This window comes from Moschus berezovskii, chromosome 22 (assembly GCF_049115385.1).
Source record: "Moschus berezovskii isolate FMDL1 chromosome 22, NW_MosBer_1.0, whole genome shotgun sequence".
NCBI classification, from domain to species: domain Eukaryota; kingdom Metazoa; phylum Chordata; class Mammalia; order Artiodactyla; family Moschidae; genus Moschus; species Moschus berezovskii.
This window is the reverse complement of record NC_142481.1, coordinates 47,158,845-47,184,280: the sequence shown is the minus strand read 5'-3', so window position 1 is coordinate 47,184,280 and position 25,436 is coordinate 47,158,845. Positions and strand designations below refer to the sequence as shown.

General features: G+C 43.7%; 1 protein-coding gene across 4 annotated transcripts in view; it reads right to left on the bottom strand.

Moving 5' to 3' along the window:
• The window catches only part of ABCC11 (ATP binding cassette subfamily C member 11), an 83,790-nt gene that overhangs the window by 44,713 nt on the left and 13,641 nt on the right, over positions 1 to 25,436 (bottom strand). For 3 of the 4 annotated variants that reach the window (XM_055412824.2, XM_055412826.2, XM_055412823.2), the window contains exons 3-10: positions 24,392 to 24,510; positions 21,560 to 21,718; positions 16,256 to 16,403; positions 13,394 to 13,627; positions 9,505 to 9,678; positions 8,363 to 8,510; positions 8,062 to 8,210; positions 4,009 to 4,116 (exon numbers count right to left, since the gene is read on the bottom strand). In XM_055412824.2, the coding sequence (XP_055268799.2) occupies positions 4,009 to 4,116; positions 8,062 to 8,210; positions 8,363 to 8,510; positions 9,505 to 9,678; positions 13,394 to 13,627; positions 16,256 to 16,403; positions 21,560 to 21,718; positions 24,392 to 24,510 (1,239 nt within the window). The remainder of the gene's footprint in view (positions 1 to 4,008; positions 4,117 to 8,061; positions 8,211 to 8,362; positions 8,511 to 9,504; positions 9,679 to 13,393; positions 13,628 to 16,255; positions 16,404 to 21,559; positions 21,719 to 24,391; positions 24,511 to 25,436) is intronic. The other variant, XM_055412825.2, reaches the window with a different exon arrangement.

Sequence of the window (25,436 nt, the reverse complement as noted above, 5' to 3'; positions counted from 1 at the left end):
TTCCTTCTCCACTGTGTGAAAGTGAAAAGTGAAAGTGAAGTCGCTCAGTCATGTCTGACTTGTAGCGACCCCATTGACTGCAGCCTACCAGGCTCCCCCATCCATGGGATTTTCTAGGCAAGAGTACTGGAGTGGCTTGCCATTGCCTTATCCGAGTAAATGCTGAGCAGTCTTTATTCTCTGTATCTTTTTGCCTTGTCTGAACCTTTGCAATGAGTATGTAGCATTTCACAAAAACACAACAGAAAGCTATTTTCAGAGGAATAAAAGAAATAATGCCACATGAAGCAATATGGGCGGACCTAGAGATTATCATACTAAGTGAAGTAAATCCAGAATCTAAAAAAAAAAGATACAAATGAATTTTATTTACAAAACAGAAACAGACTCACAGACTTGGAAAACAAATGTATAGTCACCAAAGGAGAAAGGTAGAAGGAGGGATAAATTAGGAGTTTGGAATCAACAGATACACACTACTCTATTTAAAATAGATAATCAACAAGGACTTATTATAGAGGGAACTCTACTCAATATTCTACAATAAACTATACAGGAAAATAATTTGAAAAAGAATGTGTGTATATATATATGTGTGTGTATATATATATATATAAATCACTTTGCTGTATCCATGAAACCAGTACAACATTGTAAATCAACTATACTCTAACATAAAATAAAATTTAAGAAAAGAGAGGTAGTTTATTTTTTAAAATTGAACCTCAGGTACATTGAAATGAATTAACTATAATATTTGGGTCAAGGCATATAGTCATCAGCAGGAACTGCATGGCCCACTTTATTTCATTTAGCTAGTTGGGCATTTACTTGTTTAGCAATTTTTTAATAACATACTGAATATTTGTGAGCCCACCAGCGGACCCAGGAGCCCTGACTTTTATCGATCAATAGGGTCCTTCCCCAGCTCATCCTCCTGCTTGGTGGGTCAAAGCAACCCCCTCTTTCCAAGCCCTCCCTTTGGGCAACCACTGTCCCCAGATTTGTAGTTTTCATTCCCTTGCTTTAAAAAACAAAAAAGAGCACACTGCTTTAATATGTCAGAGTAACAAGCACACATCTGGACATGAATCGACACCAACAAACTGGGTTATGGGGTGACCCCCAAATGCTCTAAGCAAATTCTCAATCTGTGACTTTAGTGATACCATTCAGTGACTTTTCACTCATTTTTTAAAAAATAACCAGTGCAAAGGAAAAGGTGTTCTGGAGTGCTGCCCACCACGGGGCCTTGCCCAGAGCCCCAGTGTGCCACCTCGGCAGCAGCCAGCAGCCAGCTTGCCTCCTACCTGTGGCCACCTGCATGGAGGCAGCCTTCCTGAGGGCCTGCAGCTTTCTTCTCCCTGCCCAACCCCCAAGGCGACTCCTCAATACATCCCTGAGGGGAACAGAGGAGAAAGAATCTGGCCTTAGAGATCTTTCCTCCCCCTTCCAGCCTGAGGATCTCAAAGACAAATGCCTATGCATCAGACAGAAAACGCAGGTGACTGAAAAGAGGTCTTGAAGTGAAGGGACTTGGAGGGTTAGTACCTGTCCAGCGTAACAGCCCCAGCCCCTTGAGGCCTTGAGGAAGTGCAGCTCAGGGTCTGATATCTTAGCCCTCTTGCTGGTGTTTAGTCGCTAAGTCGTGTCTAATTCTTTGTGACCCCATGGACTGCAGCATGTCTTTCACTATCTGCTGGAGTCTGCTCAAACTCATGTCCATTGAGTCAGTGATGCCATCCAGCCATCTCATCCCAGTTGCCCCCTTCTCCTCCTGCCCTCAGTCTTTCCCAGCATCAGAGTCTTTTCCAATGAGCTAGCTTTTCGCATCAGGTGGATAAAGTACTGGAGCTTCAGCTTCAGCATCAGTCCTTCTAATGAATATTCAGGTTGATTTCCTGTAGGATTCACTGGTTTGATCTCCTTGTAGTCCAAGGGAGTCTCAAGAATCTTCTCCAGCACCACAATTTGAAAGCATCAGTTCTTTGGTGCTCAGCCTTCTTTGTGTCCAACTCTCACATTCTTACATGGCTACTGGAAAAACCGTAGCTTTGCCCTGACCCTCCCCTTCCAGCCTCCTCCTTTCCTCCTGCATCCATCCCACCCCCTTCCCTGCCCTGTAGCTGTCTCCCTGGTCATCCCTTCTGCCAGCATCCCTACCCACCCTCCTGAGCCCAGGCTGTAGCTGCCTCATCTCCTGCAGGTAGAAATAGGCATGGAAGGGAAGGGCAGGAGAACTCCAGTGGGGAGGAGGAGGCAGAAGGGGCCCCAACAGCTGAAGCTGAGAAGTTAGGGAGCTCCTGAGGCTGTTGATAAGTCAAGAACTGGTGTTACTCAGACAAGACAAGTTCATTCCAGCCTCAGGGCTTTTGTACTTGCTGTCCTCTCTGCTTTGTCATTATCACTCAACTCAAACTTCTCCTTGGGAAAGATACGTCCCTGACCACTGTGACCCCAGACCTCCCCAGCATGCACTCCAGAACATCACTCTGCCTTATTGGCACCACAGCCCTTCATATAAGCTAATGTATCTTCTCTGATGGTTAATTCACTCGTACATTGCCTGTATCCAATACCAGATTACGTTATAGAAAAGAACTGACTCCATATTGGATCTGCTTCTTTTACTTTAACCTTTGCTTCCCATAGCTTTTATCCACTGAAAGGATACTGCTCATACATAATGGCCTGCCTCAGGGAACCCTGACCTTCTGCTTGAATGTTAAACCAGAATGTCTTTGTTCAGGACCCTGTCCACTTGTGGATGGCTACAGGAAGGAAGAAATTAACACATCTCCTCCCCAAGGCTGGCCATGCCAGGAGATATTTGTAAAACCAATGGTCTTTTTTACTTCCTCACCTCCCCACATCTCTGCTCTATAAAAGAACCTGGTATCCAGACCCCAATAGGATGGTTATTCTGAGATATTGTTCTGACATCTTCTCAGTCTGCCAACTTTCCAAATAAAGTAGTATTCCTTGCCTCAACATCTCTTCTCTTGATTAATTGGCCTGTCATGTGGTGAGCAGAGTGAGCCTGGACTTGGTAACAATTATAACCTTCTGAGAGCAGGAACCATACTGGTCATTCTCACTGTGGTGTTTTCCATGCCTAGTATTCATTCATTTTTTTTCTTTTTTCTTTTAAGCCACATTGTCTGACTTGTAGGATCTAAGTTCCCTGCCAGGGCTTCAATCAGAGCAACAGCAGTGAAAGTGTAGAGTCTTAACCACGGGACTGCCAGGAAACTTCTGGCTAATTTTTTTTTTTTAATAAGTGTATGAGTGAATGGATGATATAGATTGGGGACTGCACATATTTAAAAGAGATGACTATAAAATGCTTTTAGAAATTGGTTTAGAGTCTTTCAACTTCGATGCCTATAGGGACAAGACCAGAAATGTAAAGAAGTGAAGTAAACCATTGCTGAGATGATGAATGGAAAGTAAGCCCCAGACCTGGAGGTGCGCTATGGCATGGTAGAGGCTGCAGCAAACCCCACCTGAATTCCCTGACTAAATGAGGGGCAGCTATCACCTCGGCTAGAGCTGCTGTGGCCACAGAATAATGTGGGTCCACTATTGCCAGATCTTCTGATTATTCAAGAAAATCCAGAAATCTGAGTTTTTAATATACAATTTCTAGTTCTTTAAATGCCAGCAACAGATACAATTTTTAAAAAACCAAAACCATCATGGTAACTCTACCCACACCTGAACAGGGTCTGCAGGTCACCTGGCTGAGATGTGGTTTGGATCCATGTCCTAGAATGTCTTTGGGGCCTGGGAACTAGCCTGACTCATCTGTCTTCCCAGCCCCACACCAGCCTGGGCACAGGAGGTCACTGAGTTAGATGGATTAGCAATTCTACTACTAGTTAGTTCCTCTCCATCTAGGCTGGACTCTGCCTGGCCTGGGGTCACACTCAGAAGGAACATCACGGGGCTGAAGGCAAATGAGAACATGGAATAAAGGGTTGTATGGTCAGACCTCTGACCACTCACCTTGAACCTGTCCGCGGCAGACCTGGAGTTTGTGAGGCCTTTGACTGCGAAGGGTGCTAAGAACACTGACAGCCGCATGGGACTCAAGGTGGCCACAGTGGTGAAGGCCTGGATGAGGCAGAGAGGAGGTAGTGAGTGTCTCAACACTGTCCTGCTCCCCCATCCCAAGGAAGACCCCATCCCGGAGCTTCAAGCTGCAAAGCCAGACCTGCAGCTTCCAGCAAGCAGGCCCTTCACGTGGTATTTTGGGAAGACTAGGAAAAATGGGGAAGAGCACTCATCTTAAAGTCACAAGGCCTGGTTGCGTTTATAGCTTAGCCACTGGGTAATTCCTTAACTCAGACAGGTCACTTCCACCACAGTTTCCCCATTGGCAAAATGCCCCAAATCCTAACGGTGGTACAGGAATAGTTGGGAAGCACTGAAAAATTACCCAGAGAGTTACCAGTGACATAGCTTTGTACTACTACTGTTGTCAAAAGGGATTAATCTCCAAAATATACAAACAGCTCATGCAGCTCAATAAAAGAAAAAAAAAATTCAAAAAATAGGCAGACGATCTAAACAGACATTTCTCCAAAGAACACAGACAGATGACAAAAAAAAAAAACATGAAAAGATGTTCAACACCATTAATTATTAGAGAAATGCAAATCAAAACTACAAAGAGGTATCATCTCACACTAGTCACAATGGCCATAATAAAAAAATCTACAAACAATAAATGCTGGAGAGGGTGTGGAGAAGAGGGAACCCCCTTGCAGTGTTGGTTGGAATGAAAATTGATACAGCCACTATGGAGAACGGCATGGAGATTCCTTAAAAAAAACTAAGAATAAAACTACCATATGACCCAGCAATCCCACTACTAGGCACATACCCTGAGGAAACCAAAATTGAAAAAGACATATGTAACCCAATGTTCATTGCAGCTCTATTTATAATAGCTAGGACATGGAAGCAACCTAGATGTCCATCAACAGATGAATGGATAAAGAAGTTGTGGTACATATTTACAATGGAATGTTACTTAGCCATAAAAAAGAACACATTTGAGAGTCAGTCCTAATGAGGTGAATGAACCTAGAACCTAGTATACAGAGTGAAGTAAGTCAGAAAGAGAAAAACAATTATGGTATACTAATGCATATATATAGAGAATGCAATGGCACCCCACTCCAGTACTCTTGCCTGGAAAATCCCATGGATGGAGGAGCCTGGTGGGCTGCAGGCCATGGGGTCGTTAAGAGTCAGACATAACTGAGCGACTTCACTTTCCTTTTTCACTTTCATGCATTGGAGAAAGAAATGGCAAGCCACTCCAGTGTTCTTTCCTGGAGAATCCCAGGGACGGGGGAGCCAGGTGGGCAGCCATCTATGGGGTCGCACAGAGTCGGACACGACTGATGCGACTTAGCAGCAGCAGCAGCAATTCATATATATGGAATCTAGAAAGATGGTACTGATGAGCCTATTTGCAGAGCAGCAGTGGAGATACATTGAGAACAGACTTATGGACAGATGGAGAGGGAAGAAGGAGAGGGTGGGAGGTATGGAGAGAGTAACATGGAAACATACATTCAGTTCAGTCGCTCAGTCGTGTCTGACTCTGCGACCCCATGAATCACAGCACGCCAGGCCTCCCTGTCCATCACCAACTCCCGGAGTTCACTCAAACTCACATCCATCGAGTTGGTGATGCCATCCAGCCATCTCATTCTCTGTCGTCCCCTTCTCCTCCTGCCCCCAATCCCTCCCAGCATCACGGTCTTTTCCAGTGAGTCAACTCTTCATATGAGGTGGCCAAAGTATTGGAGTTTCAGCTTTAGCATCAGTCCTTCCAGTGAACACGCAGGACTGATCTCTTTTAGGAAGTCTCAAGAGTCTTCTCCATACATTACCAAATGCAAAATAGATAGCCAATGGGAATTTGTTGCATGACTCAGGGAACTCAAACTGGGGCTCTGTAACAACCTAAAGGGGTGGGATTGGTAGGGATGTTGGAGGGATGTTCAAGTGAGAAGGGACATGGATAAACCTATGGCTGATTAATGTTGATGTTTGGTAGAAACAAATGTAATACTGTAAAGCAATTATCCTTCAATTAAAAATAAATAAATCAAAAAATCTATAAATAATAATGCTGGAGAGGGTGCAGAGAAAAGGGAATCCTCCTACACTGTTGGTGGGAATGTAAATTGGTACAACCATTATGAAGAACATTATGGAGGTTCCTTAAATATATATATATTTATATAATTTATATGTATGTATATATATATATAAAACTACCATATTACCCAGCAATCCTACTCCTGGGCATATATTCAGAGAAAACCATAATTTGAAAAGATATGTACACCACAATGTTCATGGAAGCACTATTCACAATAGCCAAGATATGGAAGCAACTAAATGTTCAATGACAGATGAATAATGAAGATATGGTACATGCATTCAATGGAATATGATTCAGCCATAAAATAGAATGAAATAAGGCCATTTGCAGCAACATGGATGAATCTAGAGATTATCATACTAAGTGAAGTAAGTCAGACAGAGAAAGACAAACAGCATATGATATCATTTATATGTGGAATCTAATTTAAAATGATACAGATGTACTTATTCACAAAACAGAAACAGACTCACTGATCTCAAAATTAAACTTACAGTTTTCAAAGGGGAAACGTGGGGGGAAGAGATAAATTAGGAAACTGGGATAAACATGTACACACTACAATATATAAAATAGATAACTAACAAGGACCAACTATATAGCACAGGGAACTCCCTTAAATATTCTGTAATGAGCTATATAGGAAAAAAATCTGAAAAAGAATTGATATATCTGATTCACTTTGCTAACACAACATTGTAAATGAGCTACAATCCAATAAAAATTAAAAAAAAAAAAAAAACCGACTCCCTAAGCCTCAAGCTTAATCCATGCCTCACTTCACCCTGTCAGAAGACCTTTCCTGACTGTAGCAAACCACCCTTGGTTCTCAGGATCCCAGAGAATGACCTCATGGAGGTACCTTAGGAAGCTTGCATCCAATTCATGCAGTTCATGCCCCGTCTCTACCCTCTTCTTGGCCCAAATTAACCTCCACTCCAACAGAACTTTAGTCTAACCTTTAGTCTGACCTGGTATGGTGTAAGCGCAGTGTGACCTTAAAGTTTCACTGAGCATTTTCCTTACACAGTGTTCCTAATGACTTGCTGGGGTGTTCCTTGGTGTGTGCTGGGCTAGCAGAGGTGACTGCCATCTGGAGCACCAACAAGCCCTTGGCTGCAGACTGTCAAATGCTACTTCTCTTATTTCAGGTGCAGTCTCCTGGACTTTCTAGATAGATTCTAACCTCTCTAACAGCTGCTTTGTTGTTGTTGTTTAGTCACTAAGTCTTGTCTAACTCTTTGTGACCCTATGGACTGTAGCCTGCCAGGTTCCTGTGTCCATGGGATTCTCCAGGCAAGAATACTGGAGTGGGTTACCATTTCCTTCTCCAGGGGATCCTCCCGACCCAGGGATCAAACCCGTGGATTCTTTACCACTGAGCAGCTGGGACGCCTCTAAAGTAGCACTCTGTCTTATTCTCAAATAATCAAATTCCTAACCTTGAAAGGCAGCTGCTGCTCTCCAAGGCCAGGATCAGACCACAAAAGAAAACACAGAAGAAGCCAGACCTTTGCATTTAAAATGCATTTTCAGGGCCCTGTCTTCAGATCTGAGGAGCTTCCCCGCTTCAGGATTTTCAACCTCAGCCTCGTCTGGGCTTTAACTACACATTTCACCTCCACTGCACCCCCAGATGATGGTCATTCCCCACCCCACTCCTGCCCCCACAGCTGCTATGCAGGGGATATCAGCTCCACGTCTGGACTGAAATGGAAGAAAGCTCAAGACCCTGACAGTCTGGAAAATCAAGATTCATTTGTATCATTCGTTTCCAAAACCTCTAGATCTTTCAGGGGGCATGGACTGGAAAAGGACACGTGAGAAAACTCCCTATCAATATGAGAGAGGAAACAAAGCACCCCAGCACTTACCGCTGAAATTGTGAGTTTCGATCGTAAGCCTGTGTGGGTGAGGAAGAGCAACACTACAGCTAAGGAGGGGGCGAGGAACAAGATGACTGTGATCAGACTCTGGATAAACCCACACCTCTCCAGGAGCTTTGTTTCCTTTTTTCTGAGATCTGGAAAATTTCAAAACGTCTGAAATGAATCACAAGAACATTCTCCAAGGAGCATATATCAAGCCCCAGAAGATGAAAGAATCCCCAGAAGGTGAAAGGCTCAGTCCACCATGACATCCCAGGCTCAGAGCAGAAAGCCAGGTATTCTGTACCTTTAATGACTTTTGTAAATGGCTTCTCCCAGGTGTACATTTTAATCAACTTAATGCTGGTGAGAACTTCACTGGTCACGCGGATGCGCTGGTCACTGACCTCTGATGTATGATTCTGTGACTCCAGAAGCTTTCTGGTCAGGAATATCTGCAGCGAGGATGCAGCAAGAGCATCTTTTATAAGGGCAGGAAAGTGCAGTCTGGCATTAGTGTGGCAAATGAGAGTACTTCCAAAGTCAGCTCCACATGTGGACTGAATCCCTGGGTCTAATCCTGCACTCCCGGTTCCTGGTCCCTGCTGAAGGTTTGGAAGCCTCTCTGGGCCATCATGCCTCAAGACACCTGCCTCACACAGCCTGGGGGGCTTTCTCTTCTGGGTTCCAAGCCAGGCCTTGGCTAACTAAACAGAAATATGACTCCTCTGCCTCTGGGAACCCTAAGCCCTCTACCAATTACATCACCTTTTAAAAAAATTTTTATTGAAGTATAGTTAATTTATAGTGCTGTATTAATGTCTCAGTACAGCAAAATGACTCAGTTATACACAAACACATATATATATATATAAATAATTTTCCATTATGGTTTGTCATGGGATATTGAGTATGGTTCCCTGTGCTATGCAGTAAGACTACAATCACCTTTTGATTAGAGTACCTGAACTGACAAAAAAACACACTCCATTTCAATAATTCAAAGCACACAAATCCAAGAGTTACTTCCTGTTTTGCCCATTTTTTTTTTTCAGTTGAATCTTTGGCAGCAAATTTGCTTCCTTTCCCCCATTAAACTGTGCCAATGTTCCATGCTGTCAGCTCTATTATACCAGCACATTCTGGGTTAAAGAGAAGGAACCAAAATCTTCCATAGAGGATAGCTACTGAGGAAAGTCTGTGAAGCAGATAATCGCTCACAGAAACCCATGAGGTGGACCTCACCCATCAGATTCACCTCTTATTAATATTTATGAGGCCCCAGCATGGTGGCCAGAGAACCATCTGGGGTAGGAATTGACGCCAAATCTCACCTGCAATAGAATGAGCAGTCAACAAGGGTCAGCCTTCCCACTCAGAAGCACCCCCAATTCCCTAGGAGTTCTGGGGAATGTCCGACATCAAATGGGCGGCAAAGAAAGACATTACCTGCAGTGGCAAAATCAGAAGATAGCACAGTACGGCCATGAGTGCTGTGGGTCCGATAATGATGCAAGAGGTGATGCTGCAGCTTATCAACAGTAAGCAGGTGAGCACGGCCAGGGGCCCATAGTACACTCCCTCGTACAGGTAGTTTATGTCGCTGGTGAAGAAGCTAATGGCCTGTAAGACAATAAGCCCGTGGACACAGGGGTCACCTCTCCAAGTTCGCAGAAGAGGCTGCATGTGCATGCAACAGGTGGCTTCGCCGTGCCTTCTATGGGCAGGCAAGCTTGAGAGGCAGGGTGGTAGAGTGGAGAGACACGCCAGGTTCACAGGTCTTATGTCGCTAGCTGTGTGACCCTGAACAAGCTACTTTGCCGCTCTGAGCCTCCACCTGTAAAGCTGGAATGATTACACCTACTTTACATGGTTACTGTAAGAATGTCAGTGAGATAAATACCTGCACACATAGACTGCACCCAACGAAAGTTACATTTTTGTACTATCGCTACTACTACTAATAGCCAGATTCCACAGAGTTGCTTCTAGTATTTTATTCTATTCCATTCCATTCATTCTAATAATAATACCTGCATTTTTTGGCAGGAGCTGAGTCTTTTTCTCCTTTCTCTTTTTTGCTATAGACTCTTCTGCCCACTCCCTCCCTCCCCAACATGTACTGCCTAGTGCACTGTATAAAAGCTGACATTCCAAGTCACAAAATATTTAAGGAATCAATTTGTTAATGTCTTTTGGAATTACCAACCTGAATCCCTAAGAAGTGGTTTTCTTTTCATTTTAACCCAATCTCCTGCCAGTGCCCAGAATGTGCCCCAGGCTGAGCCTTTAAAATTTTTTAGTGTTGGGGGAGCATAACTTTGTACAGCCAGTTTGGAGGACAAGTTAACAGTATCTTTTAAAAACCAATAATTATACAAACCCCATGACTGTCACTTTCATTTCTCCATTGAGGAACACTGTGATGTGCTGGAGGAAGCACACATATAAGGATGTCGATTACAGCGCTGCCCATAGCAGCAAGCCCGGAAACCTCCTAAACGTCCACTGGTGGGGGAAGGTTAAAGCACTCACTTAAGAAGTGTTAGTTCACACGGGATCCTGGGGCACACTGTCAGTGTTGATGTCTCAGGCTTGTCCTTTATGGAGCCACAGATGTGTGGCTCGGTCACTGTGCCTCTGTTGCTCATCAGTAAAATGGGAATAATAAAACAGCCTACTTTATAGTGTTGATATGATAACTGAATGAGGTAGCGGATAAAAAATATTTTCACACATTGAGAAGGCTATATGGCGGTGATAGAAATGGACAAAAGTAAGGTAAAAGCTACCAGTTACAAGATAAATAAGTCCTGGGAATGTAAGGTACAGCATGGTGACTATAATTAACAAAACTGTATTGTATACCTGGAAGTTGCTAAGAAAATAGATCTTAAAAATCCTCATCGCAAGAAAAGTCTGTAACTATGTGTAGTGCTGGTTGTTAACTAAACTTATTGTGGTGATCACTTTGCAATATATGCATACATCAAATTATTATGCTGAATGCATGTGTGCATGTTAAATCACTTCAGTCATGTCCGACTCTTTGCAACCCTATGGACTGTAGGCCACCAGGCTCCTCTGTCTATGGGATTTTCCAAGCAAGAATACTGGAGTGGGTTGCCAGGCCCTCTTCCAGGGGATCTTTCCGACCTGGGGATCAAACCCATGTCTCTCAAGTCTCATACATTGGCAGTCGGGTTCTTTACCACTAACGCCACCTGGGAAGGCCCATTATGCTGTATATTTTGTACTAGTACAAAGTTCTACATCAATTATATCACAGTAAAAAATAAAGAAAAAGAGAAAGTGCTTTAATTATGAGTAAGCATCACTGAAAAGTACTGAGGAAGATCTAAATGTGTCAACATGGAAATTTAAGACATAGCGAGGAGAGAAGAAAAAAATGCAAAATGATGTGAGTGATGTAGTAACACTGATGTAAAAATCTCACCCCAAAATATATATCTTACATTTTCTATTGGTAAAATCAAGTTGCAGAACTATGTAAAATGCAGTACTATTTATGCAAAAACATGCACACAAAATATGTTATGTTTTCTATGGGTAATTCACATGTGTACCTAAACGTACTTTTAAAAGTTGGAAGGTGATGTTAGTTCAGGCATAGGAGGAGTGACCAGGTGTAAGGGCTCATCTATACTATTTTTTTCTATTTCTTTCCTGAGGAGAAAGTATTCAGGTGTGCTTTTTTAAACTTTTTTTCGATTGTTTTTTTAATTAAAAAATTTTCAGTGTTGTGTTAGTTTCTGCCAGAAATGTAAACTGATACAGCCATTATGGAGAACAGTATGGAGATTCCTTTAAAAACTAGGATAGGACTAAATCTATTATATGACCCAGCAACCCCACTGCTGGGCATAGATCCTGAGAAGAAGATACACGGAACCCCAATGCTCACAGCAGCACCTTTTACGAGAGCCGGGACATGGACACAACCCAGGTGTTCTTAAAATTAATTTTAATATAAAATTCATGGAAGCAACTCTCTAGAAATCCTCATATGAGCAACTACTTCCATCTTCAGTTTCAAATGGGTCATCTTATTTGCTGCTTCTGTGAAGATATTGGGAAAGTTGGACTTCACATATAGTAGGGCTTAGAACGGACAAACAGAAAAGGAAGCAGCATTGGCCTGAATGCAGATCTCCTTAGCAAGGCAGGTGACGGCTCTAGTTGAGAGCCTGGAATCTGCAGCCAGGCTCTGCCACTTACCAATCGTGTGATCTTGTCCAAGTTTCATACCCTTTCCTGGCCTCAGTTTCCACCTCCATGACAATGGGCACAATAACAGAAGCTATCATGTAGGAGGTCATCAGAGGACCGACTGAACTAACTTAGTGACGCGTTTGGGATAATATCTGGCTCAGAGGACGTTAACAGTTACTGTGATAACTTTGCTGAGAACAGGGAGAAGGGCTGCCATGGATTCTTTAACTCCAGGCAAGTGTAGGAGGACAGGGTAACTTTGATGCTTAAGGCCTAAAAGGAATTAATGATACAACTGAACACATGGGTCACTGCCCCTCTTCTACATGCTTTGTATGTACTAACTCATTTAATCCTTTAAGACAACACTTCTACAAGGCTGGTCCTATTACTATCCCACAGCTTCAGAGAGGCTGAACAAGTTGCCTAAGGTTAGAGAACGAGTAAAATGGTGAAGAACAGTAATAAATAACAATCCATTATCATGTAAGATAAAAAGCTTACATTGTTGGTACTTGAGTTAGAAGAAGCATCTGTTTGGTGGCAATAGTTCATTTAGCAGACTGTATTTTGGAGACTGTCATGTGTAATTCAGATGCTGGGCTTTTTGAGGGATGGAGTTGTGGATCTGAAATAGTTTATGTCTTTGAAGGGAGCTCTTCTGAGTGGAGAGACCAGATTTGGGCTTGGTGGGGAGTAGGGTCAGAAGGAGGGGGTCTAGAGATACTATCATGAAGGAGAGACAAGCTAAGCCAGGCCTTTGAAGAATGAATGAGATTTTGAAAGGGCGGGGGGAGTGATGTGAGCAAAGCTGCCTAGAGCCTAGAATACGGCTTGGCCCAAAGCATACCTCAGTAACAATTTATTGAATGGACGGATAAATCCTCTCTAAGGCTCTGAATACAGCTGGAAACTCATTTACTGTTGACGGGCTCTTATGATTCCAGAGGCAATTATTGATGGTTATCAACACTTACCCTGGAAATGATTTCCTTTCTCTTTCTTCCTTGTCTCTAGCCTTTTCTCCCTCCCTTGGCCTCTGGAGTAAGGAGGTGTGGAGGAGGAGGAGGAAAGCACCCCCTCAGTGTGCAACCTCGTCACTTACCTCTCCCATGGTGATGTGTGTTAGAGACTTAAATTGTATCAGCTTCTCAAAGGCAAAGGAGAAGACAGCTGCACGAAACCTGATGCCTGTGCGCTGGTTGATGACCCAGCATGAGCACATGCTCAGAGACTTCACACATTCAGTGAAAAAAAGGGCAAGGCAAAGCCCAACTCCATAGGCAACATCCCTGGATGGGTTTTCGGTGTATTCCAGGATCTTTGGTATAACCAACACCTAAAAGGAAACAGGAGTTTAGATCACTCTGACTTCCCAATCCTGCTTTCAGGCAACACCTACCAAAGTGCACTGGATGTGAGGTCCTCAGGTCAAGAGAAGGGGCTTACTAGATGATCACAACTGACTCAAGCATAATTCTACACTCAGGAGATCACAGACCAGTTGGAGGACACTTAGGAGTTCGACTGACCCAGATCTGAAGCCCAGCTCCACCACCTCATACTGGTCCTGAAACCAAGCAGGACGCTCTGGTGCTCCTGGATGCAGAAGCCTATTCTGTGCCCCCTATTTCTTGTTTGTAGGGAATAGACTTCAGCCTCCATGACCTTCCCTGCATTCCTAAAGGAAGAGAGGGGATGTGGAGACAAGGAAGGAGCAGCCAAGAAACAATGCAGTCTTGGGGCAGGCTCCTGGTTCCTCCTCAAGGGATACACATAATAATATCTTTGAGCTCTTCTGCAGAATTAAAATGCCCAACAAATGGAAGCAGCTAACTACTTGATGAAATACTCTACTCCAGAGAGGTCACAGTTTGATAACCTCGAGAACCACAGAAGCTCATCAGAAAACCTCCTGAGGTCAGATTAAAGGAATGCAGGCCCTACACACACCCTGATCTCATCAGCAAACCTCACCCTTGAACCATTGCTATAAAGTGAAAATGTTAGTCACTCGGTCATGTCTGACCCTTTGTGACTCTTTGTGACTCCTCTGTCCATGGATTTCTCCAGACAAGAATTCTGGAGTGGGTTGCCATTTTCTACTCAAGGAGATCTACCCAACCCTGGGATCGAACCCGGGTCTCCATCATTGCAGGCAAATTCTTTACTGTTTGAGCCATGAGGATTGGTATAAAACTCCTCACCAAATCCCCCTAAATTGGGACACACAGTTTTGAGGTCATTAGCCCACTGTGTCCCCATTTGCCTGGCAAAGCAATAAATCTATTCTTTTCTGTGTGAGTGTGTGGGTGCTTAGTCACTCAGTCGTGTCCAACTCTTTGTGACCTCATGGGCTGTAGCCCACCAGGTTCCTCTGTCTGTAGAATTTTCCAGGCAAGAATATTGGACTGGGTTGCCATTTCCTACTCCAGGGGCTCTTCCCAACTCAGGGACTGAACCCGTGTCTCTTGCATCTCCTGCATTGGCAGAGGGATTTTTTTTTTTTTTCACCACTAGTTCCACCTGGGAAGCCCTTCACCAAAACTCTGTCTCAGATTCGATTTGGCACCAGAGTACAGAGACCACATTTCAGCATCGATGTCAATGGGAAATAGATTACACACACACGGAGTAATACAGGAGTTAATAACCTGACTATTTATAAAGATGTGGGCAGAACTGAGGAAATTTAACAGGAATGGAGAAGCACCTTGGAGCTAGCAACCACAGGGAACTAAATGGGGAGGGGAGGATGAGTTTACTGAAGCCTAGAAGGAGAAAGTCATACAAAAAGGGCCCTTCATTTCAGGATCTGGTCACCAGCCTTCAGTGACAGGGAGGGAGGAAGTCAGAGTGATATATAACTTGCCCTCACCTTCCCCTTCCCTCCAGCCTCCAGATGGGGTCTCCCACTGGTCAAACGCAACCAGAAGCCAGAGGCAGAGGTACCCCACCGATGTGACCCATAGAGGTCACACACTAGGGGCATAACATAGGGTGGTGTGGGCAAGGGTGGAGAGTGGATCTGGAGGGACGAATGGAGAACATACTGTCACCCAAGTCACTTATCTCTGTGGTGCCATCAGCTGTTGCTTCCTCCTGACTTGCAACCCCTCTCCCCCAAGCTGGTAACAGCGCCTCTATTTTCTTCTGGGGAGACAGTCGCCTGCTCCAATGCACACAGTCTAGGCTGGATCATCAATCAAAGTGTTCCACTGCTGACCAACCAAGTGAGCACGTGACCCCAGCTGGGACAGCCAGATTCACTGTCTGCAGTCGAGAAGCTAATAGGAAGTAGCAAGCCCATTCATCCCAACTACGGTACGTGGAGTCTTCTGCATGCCCCGAGCTGTTCAGCCATTTCTCAAAGCGGGTCCCACGTCCTGAGCCAGACTGAGTTCTAAATGTTTTCTCTACTGAACTTATGTAATGTCATCCTATGAGGCAGACAATGTCAGGCTCTCCATTTCAAACATGAGAGTTTCCATGAGGACTATGGTTGAGAGCATCATGGGATTCCATGAGGGAACCAAGGCACAGAAGGGGTAAACAAATTGCTCAAAGTCGCCCAGAAATTAAGTGGCAGAACCAAGGTTAGAACCTAAGCACTGGCTGCAGAATTCGCACTTCCAACTACTACTAGCTCCACTGCCCCCAGAAAGCCTTCATTTTCTGAGCAGCAGTTGAGAGACCGACATCCTCAAATCTTTTTGTTTGTTTGTTTATGTTTTGGGGTTTAAGAAAACTATTGTTATTTTTTTTGGCCACCCCCTGCATGGCATATAGGATCTTAGTTCCCCAACCAGGAATCAAAACTGCACACCCATCTCCCCCCAGTTGGAGGTGTGGAGTCCTAAACACTGACCCACCAGGGAAGTCTCAAGACATCTCCAGTTCTTGGCATGGATCTAAACACACCAATCACCAAACCCTGAAGTCCAGACACCTCAAGTCTGCTACTTACGGGCCCCAGAACACTTGTGATGGAGAAGCAGCAGCTCATAATTGTATCAAAAATAAGCCTTGTTCTTTGGAATCTCAGCATTACTCGAAGCACTGAAGCTTTGTCGATTCCATGCCTTGAGACTTCTTCTTCCCAAAGAAGATGAAGCCTTGAAAAGAAGAAAATGGAGGCAAATGAAATCTCTTTGACTGTGTCACCCAACTATCCCAGTTCCTGCTGGTCTAGGAACTTGGGTACAGAAATTGTCAAAGATAGCACAGGACAGAGAACAGTACAGGGCATTTACATTGCATGCATGCCACAGATATGCATGCCCCAGCTCCAAGAATTATCAACATTTGACATTTTTGTTTAATCTCTCCTCCCTTTCCATTATTTTCCTTTTTGCAAGAATATTTCAAGCAAATCCCAAAGATATTGTTTCATCTATAAATGCTTCAATATGCATCTCTTCCAGATAAAGCCCTAAAAGCCACATAGTAACCATAACAATGGTTATGAATTAATGACTATTCATTATTAATAACTATTAATAGTAGCCATATATTAATAGCATAGTAAGAAAGGCATTGAATTCAACTTTCTCTGATTATTTCAAAAATAAGTTCTTACAGCTAGTTTGCCTAAATCAAGATCCAAACAGGTCCCACTCATTGCAGTTAAAAGACAAATCTGACGGGCCTCTTGCATCTCATTTTATCTGTAACAATTTCCCTTCCTCTGCATTTTCTGCCATTTACTTTTCTAAAGAATCTGAATGATTTATCCTGTAGAGTTTTCCACATTCTGGATTTGACTTATTGCACCCCTGTGGGGCTAGTATAAGTTTCTATGCCATGTATTTTCTATTAAGCTGTTAGCTAGATCTAAAGGCATAATAAAATTCAGAATTCAAGTCAGCTGGCAAAAATACTTAATAGATGATGTAGTATATGTTCTTTTCATCATATCAGAAGATGTACAAAGTGTGCTATCCCACTTTTGGATATGTTAAACTGGATCACTGAGTTAAGAAGACGTGTTAGCCTGACTCATCCATTGCCAAGTTCCCCATCACTGATGATCATTGCCTATATCCACCTCTGACAGGACTGGCAAAATGGTGATTTGTCTAATTCTATCATTCCATTTATAGTTAACAGCTTGAATTTTCTGTAAAAAAAAATAATTTTCCCAGAACTTTGCTGGTGGTCCAGTGGCTAAGATTCCAAGTTCCCAACGAACGGGGCCTGGATTCGATCTCTGGTCAGGGAACCAGATCCCACATGCCACAACTAGAGATTCTGCATGCCACAAATAAGACCCGGCACAGCCAAATAAAAATAAACAAGTAAATATTAAAAAAAAGAAATTTCCCTCATCAACTGTTTTGTTACCCTGAAATACAAGTTTTCTTAGTTGAAGAAACAACCTCAGTTCAGTTCAGTTCAGTTGCTCAGTCGTGTCTGACTCTTTGCGACCCCATGAATCACAGCATGCCAGGCCTCCCTGTCCATCACCAACTCCCGGAGTTCACTCAAACTCATGTCTGTCGAGTCGGTGATGCCATCCAGCCATCTCATTCTCTGTCATCTCCTTTTCCTCCTGCCCCCAATTCCTCCCAGCATCAGTCTTTTCCAGTGAGTCAACTCTTTGCATGAGGTGGCCAAAGTATTGGAGCTTCAGCTATAGCATCAGACCTTCCAATGAACACCCAGGACTGATCTCCTTTAGAATGGACTGGTTGAATCTCCTTGCAGTCCAAGGAAGAAACAGCCTAAGGCTCTGAAAAGCGTCACCCTTCCTTTTTATACACAAATTAAGATTCATAAAACACAGAGCTCTGATCTCCAAAAAGTGTCCTTATTTATTTCAAAATTCCCAAAAGGGTGCCTCAGTGTTGGATCACGCAACCAAAAATGTATCCTAATTTTGACATTCCAAGCTAATGATGCCTGGGAGATTTGTGCTACACCAGCAAAATAAGAACACCTAAAACATTTCTTTGGGGGGAAAATTGATATACTATTTGTATATTAGCTTTTTTAAAAAAGCATCCAGGAAGTTTTTGTGAAAAGATTTAAAATTGTGTTGACTTTCGTACACTTTTCTTTTGTTTTGAGCTATACCTGAGGCAGGAACAAGTGACTGGACAATAGTCATTACGATGCTCAAGGCTTCCAGACTCTTAATTTCGCTCTGGATGCCTCCCCCACTCACCATGAGTCCACAGTCCAATCTATCAGCTCCAGGCACCATGCTGGCTGAACTTGGATGTCCTGGCTCCTGCTTCCCTATGTCCGGTTCCACTATTAGCACTGCCCATGATGACAGCAGAGACATCACCTTGCCAACAAAGATCTGTCTAGTCAAAGCTATGGTTTTTCCAGTGGTCATGTATGGATGTGACAGCTGGACCATCAAGAAGGTTGAATGCTGAAGAATTGATGCTTTTGAACTGTGGTGCTAGAGAAGACTCTTAAGAGTCCCTTGGACAGCAAGGAGATCAAACCAGTCAATCCTAAAGGAAGTCAGCTTTAAATACTAATTGGAAGGACTGATGCTGAAGCTCCAACACTTCAGCCACCTCACAAAGAACCAGCTCATTGGAAAAGACCCTGATGCTGGGAAAGATTAAGGGCAGGAGGAGAAAGGGGTGACAGAGGATGAGATGGTTGGATGGCATCATCGACTCAATGGACATGATTTTAAGCAAACTCCAGGAGTTAGCGAAGGACAGGGAAACCTGGCATGCTGCAGTCCGTGGGGTTGCAGAGTCGGACATGACTTAGCAACTGAACAACAGCAATGATGACAGCACCGTGGATCAGGCCAAGGGACTCCAGGCACTCCCCAAAGCTGCTGCTCCTCAGACAGCAAGAGCGCAGTGGGCAAAACGGACTCCCTTGTTGGGCTGCCCTTTGCGCCCAGGGCCCGACGGCGGCGCTAGTTGTGCCTGTTCTTGAACAGCTCTGTCAGCATCTGGTTCTCATCCTCTGCCCAGAATCTCACCAAGTCTCATGACAAAGCAGTTCTGGCCCTTTCACTTCTTTCCTCCTCCAGCCGTGGATACTCCTGCCCAGCCCAAACCAGAAGGGAGCCAAAACCATGAGACCTTTCTGCCCTACTTTCCTTCTCCTGCAATCAAAACTCCAGGCTGCTTCCTTTCTGAGTTATTAAAAAAAACTGCCCCATTCCATCCAGGACCACCTCTGTGGACCAGATAACCTGAGGGGCCTGGACCGTAGCTCGACAGAGCAAAAGTGTCCCCATGACTCCTGTCTGTGTTGAAGGATTTTATTGTTTGTGGATGCTATTACTCAGGTCAAACCATGGGGCTGCCTCTCCTCATTCTAGCCCTACCTCCACACATGACACAATCCACAGAAACAACAAGCTCTAGAGTCGGTTCTACTTTGACTAAACAAATCCAAGTTTTCCACAGCCTACCCACAGCTCTCTGGGCAACTCTATTTCTGGCCATGATTATTAGATTCAGATTCAAGAGACTTGGTTTCAAATTTTACCTCCTCCATTCATTCATGATATGATTCAAGGAACATACTTCTCTTAATTCTGGCTCTTCATTTGTAAGATGGGGGAAATAACATCTGCCTTATTTCATAATCCTTTTGTGATGGTCAAAGGAGACAATGGGTGGGGAAATGCTCTATAATTAAGAATAGTTAACCTGTGAGGAATTACGGTGATCGTAGGATGAAGATGATGGTGGTGACAATGGTAATCCTGCCGAGAGTGGTGGTGAGGATGATGGTTGGCACTTTGTCAACCCATCCTCATAGAAAACAAAGCAGCTCTTTTGAAGGATTAGGGAAGACACAACCCAGAATGCTGCCTGTTAAATGGTGTGCTAAGTTGCTTCAGTCATGTCTGACTCTTTGTGACCCTATGGACTGTAACCTATCAGGCTCCTCTGTCCATGGGATTCTCCAGGCAAGGATACTGGAATGGGTTTCCAGGCACCATTCCAGGGGATCTTTCTGAAACAAGGATGGAACCCATGTCTCCTGAGTCTTTTGCTTTGTCAGGTGAGTTCTTTACCACTAGTGCCACCTGGGAAGCCCTGTTAAATGGTGAACATATAGAAAGAAATCCCTCTAAAAGTGTGAATGCATGGAAAATTACCATTTCAAAGAAACATGTAAAGATGGAGTGATTGCAAAAATGTTGGTGGGGAGGCATGGTGAGTTACAGAATAAAAAAGGTAGCACCAGTGGGCGGACAGTGAACGGAAGTAAATTAGGAGACCTGGTCTTCGCAGTGGTTAGGGAAGAACAAGCAAGTTAACATTTGACTGATGGCCTGTGATGCGTCTGGCATTTTCCCAGGTGCTTTACATCAAATCTATTACCTCTTTGGATTCTTACAACGAGCCAATGAAGGGCAATGAGAGATACTTTTTTATAATTCACTATTTTATACATAAAAACAAAGGTAAGTAACTCCTCTGACATCATAGCTGGTAAGAGGTGAGATTCTACCAATATCTGGCATTATCCAAGAGATGCTCCCTGGAACCTCTATTTTTTTTCCTGAGTCTAAGAAGCAATGGGTCGAAATTCAACCAGTTTCTGTTTTCTCAGTGCCTTCACTACACTGATTTTCTTTCTAAATCTCTGAGACCTGGTAATAGCATATGACGGTTCACAAACTCTCTGACCACTGAATATTCTTTTCAGGAAGGCTCTTAGAGTGCCATTCTGTCTGGGGTACATTTGGAAAATGCCATCTACATCTGGGGTCTCTCATGAAGTACCTAGAGGTAGTAACATTAGTACAGAACATTCCAGGTCACTCGTTCCCACCCCCCCCCATATGATCTAATTTCACCTGTGAGGTAGATGGTATAGGAAATTTAATCCCACAACGATTAGTGGCAGCTCAAAGTGGCTTAAGAGCCTGGGCCACTAGCCAAAATTTAAAGATCTATGACACAGATAAATGCTTTATCCACACACCAAAAAAGGCAAAAGGGACAAGAAGCAGTACTTTCTTTCTCAGGGTCCTGGGACCTCAGACAGACCCAATAAAAGATGAGAATTCTTGTTCCAGAAAAAGTTCTCTAGCCTGTATGTAAATATGTAAATATTTACATATGAAATATGTAAATTATTACGTAACTCCAGATTAAGAACCTCCAATAGAAGGAGGGTTCCTGCTACAAAGGGAGAACTGATATATTTTGCTTGTCTGAAGATGAACCACTACCCGCCTCCCCTTAAAACACACATTTAAGCATCTCTGGTCACCGACTGCCAAGACACGGTCTATTTAACCCCGCTGGCTTGCCCAGCATGACTTTACCTTTTGGCATTTTTGTCTGCGGCATCGTGCACTGACAGCTGGGGGATGTTGTTCTCATCTAAGGATCTCCGTAAACCTCGAAACATGAGTGGGCTGAGCCATGACAGCATGAGGTAGGAGAACAGGCCAGCATCATCCAGGGGTTGGGGCTCAGGAAACCTAGCAGAAAAGTCACACGGGCAACACGGTGACACCAGGATGTGGATTCCAGAGGTGGATAACTAAGTCACAGCAGAACTTGGAAGAGATGAATGAGAACTGGGGAAAAACCACAGTGTGGTTTCTATGTCGTCTGCATGTAGAAAAAAGCATTTTTTCATGACTATTATTAACATCACAAATAATAGTCAGGAAAAAATATTTTTTTCCTACATTCAGAGGCCCACACTGTGGTTTTTCCCCAGTTCTCATAGTTAAAAACCAGAAGCAACAAAAACACCCAGCAACAGAGGAATGATTTAAAAAGAAAGAAGACAAATATGGCATATCCTGCACGTTGTAGAAAACAATGCAGAAGGGTCTAAAAATAGGGATGATCTACATGTAGAACATGGAACGGGCTCTAAGCAAACTGAAAAAAGGTCACTTGAAGATCAAGAAATTTAGAATATTTTTACTTATATAAAAAAGGAAGAAATAAGGGAGGTAAGACAGAGAACAATATACACATATCTATATTACATATATTTAAAAAATATTATATATAATAAACATTAAATTATATAACAATTTATATCAAATCATTCATAGATTGACTTTGAAGTAGGGGGTAGAAATTGCAAAGGAACAAAACTAAATTCTCATCACTTTAAATTTTTATGCTCTGCTTCTGTAACTTCCATAACAACTGTAAAAATAAAAAAAGTTAATAAGTCAGAATGATAAGGTCGTATCTTTGTGAATCGTTCACAAAAGACAACTATTTCATTAAGGTGTTGAGACTATGTGTAATTTCACTTTTTTTTCAACATTGTCTCTAATGTTATATGGTTTGATATGAGGAAAATTCAACATTAAAAGGGATCTGGGGAGACAGATGTGAAGACAAAAATGCCATACTTGCAGGATGTTCTCTTGTTTGGGGTTATGGCCTCTTTTCTCCACATCCTGGCCCTTTACATCCTCCCAGCCCACCAGCAACCGTGGTTGTACGTTCTGGGCAATGCAGGCTGGGCCTCGGCGGGAGATGTTGGGAGAGAAGAGCTGAGGGAAGATGAGGCGTTGTAGGAGATGTGCGGGGCCATCTGTGATGGCAAGGATTGGGCCAGAACTGATGGGCCAGGGCTGATATTCCAAGGGCCCAGCAGAAACACTGTTTATCTAAGATAAGGATGTCCAGGTGAACTCAAGTACCAAGGTTCTCTATTCCTGGTCGAGATAGGATTGATTTGGTGGGTAACAATGTAACTGGTATTGATAGAAGCTCAAATTTAAAAAATAGGAAAACCACTGCTGTTTGTTAGAAAAACACTGGCGCGAAGAGGGATTCCTGAATACAAAATTTTTCCCAGTTACAAAATGCTGAGGGATCAGACCAGAAGTGTTAAGCGCCTGTCAACAAAATGCTGCATAAATGAGGCCGTGCGTGAATCTGTGGAGGCCCCTGAAGCCCCAGGTGTTTAAACCAGAAAGTCATTTGGGGATGGTTACTTGAAACTATGGTTTAGTAGAGAAGGCTCCATGAATTTCATAAACTCCTAAGTTTAAGGTAACATCATGGGGCGTTTGGGCCTTTCAACGGCTGCCCATTTTTATCTGAATGAAGACCGACGTGCTTAATGTGGTCTGTGGAGACATGCTGGAGGTGTCTTGCCATGTCCATTATGGCTAGGATTCTGCAGAGGCATTAGCCTCCTGCTCAGATCCTGGACATGCATGTCACTGTGTTCTTCCAGCACAAGGCCAGGCCCTTGCACGTGCTGCCCACGTCATCCTCCTGTTCATCCTCCAGGTCTCAGTTTCAGCATCACTCAGAACCTATCATGTTGTCGCTGTTCTATTGTCCCTCACACCCCCACATGTCTTAACAGTGCTTTCCTCAAACAGCAATAATCACGTTTCAGTTCAGTTGCTCAGTCCTATCTGACTCTTTGCAGCCCCATGGACTGCAGCACACCAGGCTTCCCTGTCCACCACCAACTCCCAGAGTTTACTCAAACTCATGTCCATCGAGTGGGTGATGCCATCCAACCATCTCATCCTCTATCGTTCCCTTTTCCTCCCACTTTAAACCTTTGCCAGCATCAGGGTCTTTTTCAGTGAGTCAGCTCTTCACATCACGTAGCCAAAGAACTGGAGTTTCAGCATCAGTATCAGTCCTTTCAATGAATATTTAGGACTGATCTCCTTTAGGATGGACTGGTTGGACCTCCTTGCAGTCCAAGGGACTCTCAAGAGTCTTCTCCAACAGCACAGTTCAAAAGCATCAATTCTTTGGCGCTTGGCTTTCTTTATGGTCCAACTCTCACATCCATACGTGACTACTGGAAAAACCATAGCCTTGACTAGATGGAACTTGGTTGGCATGCTTATAAGCTTACTCATTCTCCCCCATGTGAGGTTGGTGATGGGCAAGGGTCCTGTCTGGCTGGCTCACTGCTACCCCCAAAGTCTAGCACAGTGTTAATGAGTCTTATTGATTGAATGAATGAATGAAGACGCTGGCTGTGCTGCCCTAATGCATCTCGGGTTTCTTGGGAGGTGTCTGGCTGTGGAGGGTGACAGGACAGTGTTGGGACAGGGCTGTGCAGCCTTCAGGAGGGGTCCAGGTGTGAGGGCCTGAGGATCACTGCCCTGGAGGGTCCCAACCCTTGGCTCCCACTCAGGACTCACTTTGGCTTCGGTCGGAAGGGGATCATGGTTTTCCAGGCAGCATCATACTTCCCTCTTCCTGGTGCCTCACGTTCCCTCACCTGCTGTCTCCAGGGGCCATCTTCAACAGTTATTGTTTTCTTGGGAAATAAAAAACAAAAGAGCATCAGTTTCAGACCTCACAAATACTGTCCTGAGGGAATGAGGGACCAGCCACCTAAGGAGGACGAATCTTTCCACATTCAGCCTCCTACAGAAAGGATATCACAGTCAGACAGAAAAAGACAAATACTCTATGATCTCACTTAAAAATATCTGTAATATAACATCCATAAGATGTTATGGAAAAACCCCAAGGAACTTTTTGGCCACCCCAACAGAATAAAGCAAGAGGGTTCCAGAAAAACATCTACTTCTGCTTTATTGACTATACCAAACCCTCTGAAAGGATCACAACAAACTGTGGAAAATTCTTAAAGAGATGGGAATTCTTAAGATGGGAAGATGGGAACCATCTGCCTCCTGAGAAATCTGTATGCAGGTCAAGAAACTTAACAGTTAGAACTGGACATGGAACAATAGACTGGTTCCAAATTGAGAAAGGAGTATTTCAAGGCTGTATATTGTCACCCTGCTTATTTAACTTACATGCAGAATACATCATGTGAAGTGCTGGGCTAGATGAAGCACATGCTGCAATCAAGATTGTTGAGAGATATATCAACAGCTTCAGATAGCAGATGACACCACTCTTACAGCAGAAAGCAAAGAAGAACTAAAGAGCCTCTTGATGAGACTGAAAAAATTGGCTTAAAATTTGACATTCAAAAAACAAAGATAATGGCATCCGGTCCCATCACTTCATGGCAAATAGATGGGGAAACAATGGAAACAGTGAGAGGCTTTATTTTCTTGGATTCCAAAATTGCTGCAGATGGTGACTGCAGCCATGAAATTAAAAGACGCTTGGTCCTTGGAAGAAAAGCTATGACCAGCCTCAGTCCAGTTCAGTCGCTCAGTCATGTCCGACTCTTTGCAACCCCATGAATCACAGCACGCCAGGCCT